The 5000-nt window shown below is 35.3% G+C and overlaps 1 protein-coding gene across 1 annotated transcript in view; it reads right to left on the minus strand.

Annotated features, from left to right (window-relative positions):
* The window catches only part of frem1a (Fras1 related extracellular matrix 1a), a 61091-nt gene that overhangs the window by 3224 nt on the left and 52867 nt on the right, over positions 1-5000 (minus strand). The window contains exons 27-36 of the mRNA XM_016490672.1: positions 4773-4917; positions 4414-4543; positions 4250-4319; positions 3982-4128; positions 3639-3841; positions 2791-2838; positions 2471-2629; positions 2274-2390; positions 2044-2159; positions 536-621 (exon numbers count right to left, since the gene is read on the minus strand). Coding sequence (XP_016346158.1) covers positions 536-621; positions 2044-2159; positions 2274-2390; positions 2471-2629; positions 2791-2838; positions 3639-3841; positions 3982-4128; positions 4250-4319; positions 4414-4543; positions 4773-4917 — 1221 coding nt within the window. The remainder of the gene's footprint in view (positions 1-535; positions 622-2043; positions 2160-2273; positions 2391-2470; positions 2630-2790; positions 2839-3638; positions 3842-3981; positions 4129-4249; positions 4320-4413; positions 4544-4772; positions 4918-5000) is intronic.

Consider the following 5000-nt stretch of genomic DNA (forward strand, 5'->3'; position numbering starts at 1 on the left):
CTGTACATCGTTTTTTTTTTTTTTTTTTTAACTTTTTAAAATTTATCAAATATGATTTTCAGGAATGTTTCTTTGCTCATCTCTCAATCATCACTGCATTGTATTGGATTATGTTTTGCCCACACAATAAAAACTACAGAGCTTTGATCATAAAACTAAGCGTTTAAAAATCATCTGACATATTATTGGCAGATACAGAGTGACACATGATATTTATATGCATGTTATTTAAGTAGTCTGCTATACTGATAAAATTGTCTCATTGATTTGCATTACAAGCATCAGAATTTTATTTTTTGTGTCATATAAATATCAGCATCTATTTTGGTTTGGTCCTCTGAATAAAACTGAGGCGTTCCTTCTGCTTTTTTAAGCTCCATATTCTCTAATATCATACTATATGAGCCATAAAAGCACATATGCAAACTTTCATTTTTTATAGTTTAAAAATATTTTGTCTGAAGATTCAATCAACTCTTCTGTTTCAAAACACTATAATCACACTGACTGCATAAAATTCAGAAAAAGAAGTTACCAATCCAAAAGGGTTTTCTGTCACTGAAGTCCCACAGCCAGTCCATGTCTCCTTTTGACAAAACACTGACCAGGTGTCCATTGTAGCTTGAGGGAACAAGTATTCAGTCAGTCACAGTTACTCATAACCAGTGGTATTATTGCAAGGCTGTAACCGTGTCTTGAACACTGGTTACTATTACTATTACTGTTACTATTCACTATTATTTGTATGTGTACACTCTAAAAAATGCTGGGTTAAATTCAACCCAGTGCTGGGTAAAATAGGGACAAACCCAGCAATTGGTTGAATTTAACCCAGCATTTTTTAGAGTGTACACATACAAATAATAGTGAATAGTAACAGTAATAGTAATAACCCAGCATTTTTTAGAGTGTAATATGCTGAAAATGCTAAATATTTCTCGTCTCGTCAACAGTGTTGGGAAGGTTACTTTGGAAATGTAATACTGTAGGTTACAGATTACAAGTTACACTATTTAAAATGTAATCAGTAGTGTAACTATTTCAGTTACGTTATTAAAGTAATATAACTGATCACATTTGATTACTTTTGGATTACATTTCAAAATGTCTAATGAATGTTTTCAAATGTTAACATTTTCAAACATTTAAAGCAGGAAGAGTTAATCCTTCTTTACTCGAATTAAGATTATAATAATTTCATTTTAAAGCACAGCTACCACAAAATCGGGCTTTAGCACCTCTTGTTGCTTTGAGATTTTGAGCTTAATACTGATTTAAAACCATAACAAGATATAGTTTAATAGCTATGATACTGTTTTTGAAATCAAATCTTTGCATAGCTATGACAGGAAACACTGACATCTAACAATAATTTGGAAAATAAAGTTAACCTTAAAAAATAAAGCATAAACCCAAATCGGAAATAAAACGGTTAAATAAAAGGAATAAGCATGTGTCCTAAACTCCTGAAACATTGGTGTCTCATATCTCAGAACAGTCGATGCAATTTGGGAAAGAAATCGTAACTAATGGATTACAGTTACATTTATTTTGGGTAACTTTATTTTAAGGTGTCCTTGTTACATATTTACTATTATAATAACAATGAATTATGCATAATTACATGCAAGTAACCCCAAGCCAAACCCTAACCATATAGTAAGTACATGTAGTTAATTAATATTACTCAGTACTTAAATGTAACAAGGACACCTCAAAAATAAAGTGTAACCTTATTTTGTGATTAAATTACGTAACTAGCAACGCTTCCCAACACTGCTCGTCACATTCTGCAGGGAATTCAGGCTCTGCTTCTGTGAACACTGAATCTTTCTGACTATGACGAGGCAGACCAGCCTAAAAATGTTACTTTTAAAGTTGAAAAATGACCTTGTTGTAATAGAGTGCAGCAAATCAGTGCAAGAATTTCAAATATTGGAGGGACAATTTGGCCATCTCTAATTATTGTGGGGGACTTGTCCCACTCAATGTCTACAGTGGTTACGGCCCTGTTCTTGTTATCTAGCGTTTGCTCTGTCTGACCTCTCTCTGCAGGCCCGCGCCGCGGCGCTCCACGTGGCTTTGCGCTCGCCGCTCAGTATGTAACAGTAGTTGTTGTGATACGTCCATCCTCGAGGACACTTCTGTGCTTTCACAGTCTGGATGAGCGCAGAAAAGACCAGAAAGCATTCAAATCATCTCGTGAAATGCTGAAACCGAAGGCCCAGTCATCATGATGACTTCTAAATCTTAAATACTGTGATGTTAACAACCTCGTTATTCGGGGTCCAGGGCCTCCAGGAGTCCCCGTTACAGCGGAGCAGCTGAGCCGAGCTGTCGTTATAATGCAGAAAGCCAGTGAGCTCTGGGGTGCAGGGTTTGGAGGACGGCTGGGGAGAGATACCACCAAACATGCAGGTTTATCTGCAGAATATTGCTGTAAATGAATTGGACATTTTCCAACTCTCACCTGAGTCGCAACACGCTGTGCAGCAGCTCTGATGTTAGTGTGCGGGACGGTCCTGTCGTGAGGAGGGCGCTGCTGCCCCCTGCTGGTCACCTGCACCTGTGCCTTTCTGTCAGAGGCTGCGCTGTCCTCCTCGACCGCCATCGATATGATACCGTGATACTGTAAGTGATTAGTAATATTAATATGATATCAATAAAGAGAATTATTTGTGATTTTATATAACAAATGGTAACAAAAATTAAGATCAAAAATGTTTTTGGACATAACGGATATGTCTAGTCCCAGCTGCTTTACTGCCATTATGTTTTTATTCTGCTTACTTTGTAAATGACTTCAGATCCATGACGAACGGTTTCAGAAGGCTGAACCTGTGGATGAAAGTTCACCGTGGTATCATGAAAACTACTGAAAAAAATGTTTTGTTTAATTAAAATAAAGCTGTAATAAATACAAAATAATTCTAAATGTATAAATACAATATTTGCAATAAAATTTAGATAAAATAAATAAATATTGCCTAGGCAACTAACTGAAATTACATAAGTTGAAGTGTTAAAATTACTCAAATTAAGACTGGAATAAAATAAATTATAGTTGTTATAGTTCTTAAATCTTAAAACACTAAAATGTGGAATTTAAAACAAAAATTAAAATGAAAACTAAAAATATATAAATAAAAGCTATAAATTAATAGTTGTTGTAGTTCTCAACAACTATTCAAAATTGTTTTTGTTAACTGAAATAAACCTGAAATTAAATTCAATTAATTAAACACAATGAAAAAAATAAATAAATATGAATTTACATATTACATGAAATATTGTAAACTAAAATGGTTAAAATTGCTTGTTTTAACTTGAATGAAGCTGAAATGAAATAAAATATAAATATTACATGAAAGACTTTAAAAAAATTTACATTTTATTCAACTGAATAAACATAACTAACACAAATAACTTAAGTACTAAAATTACTAAAACAGAAATGAAAATAAATTAAAGCTAAATAGAAATATTAAAAGGGAATTAAAATGTCAAAAGCACGTAACTAAATTCTAAAATTCCAACTAAATTAAAATGAAAACTGAAAATATTAAAATTAAATCGAATCCAATATCATCATAATAAATGCTGTAATAGTATAAACGTACTAGTTTGTATTGACTTACCACTTTCCCATTCCCAATGACTCTGAGTCTTTTCTTTGTAGCAGTGGGAGCTTGAACTATTATATCACCGTCTCCTCTGTTGTAGCTCTGAGAGAAAGGTAGAGTCTCCACCTGGATGGAGCCGTGTTGAGGGTACGGCCCCGGCTGCACCTCTCGGCCCTGAAGACCAGTGTCCGCTTTAAACTGGCTCTCTCTGCACTGCCCTTTACAAACAGCCAACAAATCATCTTACAACAATCATAATCTGTGGCGTTTCATCATTGTGGAAGAAGTATGATTTTTGCTCTTTTCGTTAAAGGAATAGTTCACCAAAATTTTGGTCTTCTGGACAACTTGCACTAACCATTTGTGTCCTTTATGAAGATGGTGGCTTTTGAGTTGACTTTCAGCACTGCACCCACGGGAGATACCAAATTAACCTCAAATTTCTCATCAGCTTCCTCTAAAGAGTCCTGAACAATCTCCACTTTCCAAACGCGACTGACCACCCCTGGAAACAGACACCGTTGAAGTTCTGTCATCATTCTGTATTACATCTCAGTTCATTGTTTATTTGTATAAACAGGTTATATTCCCACAATAAATCCCCATGTTGGTGGATTACAAAAGACCTGGGTCAAACTGAATCAGAGATGAAGCCGGTATAAAATCTTTTCCAGCAGATGCTGTTAGTTCTTTCACCTATGGAAAATGAAAAATGCATATTCAAATCCTTTATTCTTCTTCACAAAAGAATAAAAAGCAACCAAATACACCATAACAAATAAAGCTATACCTGTACAGTCACATAAGACGAGTCCTGCACATTTCCCTTCCTCTGGATGGTGAGTGAGACTGACCCTTGACTCTCACATATTACATACTCAGTCCTGGTCAGCTGCACACTGGCCCAGCTGAACTCCAGCCTGACAGAGAGAATAACATTACACATCCTAACATACACAAACAACATGCCATCCAAGTGTATGGGTGGAGGTGTAACGCTTCATTAAAACATTAAGAAATACTCACAAGTACTTATTGCTACTAGAAAAGGTGATTTATGGACGATAAGGTCTAATGAAATTAATTAACTCAGTCACTAATCCTGCAAGAAAACAAAATCAAAGCAACATTTCAAAGCGGAAGGTTTACTTGTGAGAGGCTCCGGTGTTTCCCAGCGCATCAGAAACACCGAACTCCAGACTGTCAGTTAAAGCATCCAGAGCAGAGTTTATGATGTAGACAATATTCCTTCTGTTCAGATCCTTCTGAGAGAAACGCTGCCTCATAAACTCACCTACAGACAGAGTTTACATCATGTGAATACATTAAAACAGACATAGATAGACAGACAGACAGATAGAGATAGACAGAGATAGA

This window comes from Sinocyclocheilus anshuiensis, unplaced genomic scaffold (genome assembly GCF_001515605.1).
Source record: "Sinocyclocheilus anshuiensis isolate Anshui unplaced genomic scaffold, SAMN03320099.WGS_v1.1 scaffold206, whole genome shotgun sequence".
Taxonomy (NCBI): domain Eukaryota; kingdom Metazoa; phylum Chordata; class Actinopteri; order Cypriniformes; family Cyprinidae; genus Sinocyclocheilus; species Sinocyclocheilus anshuiensis.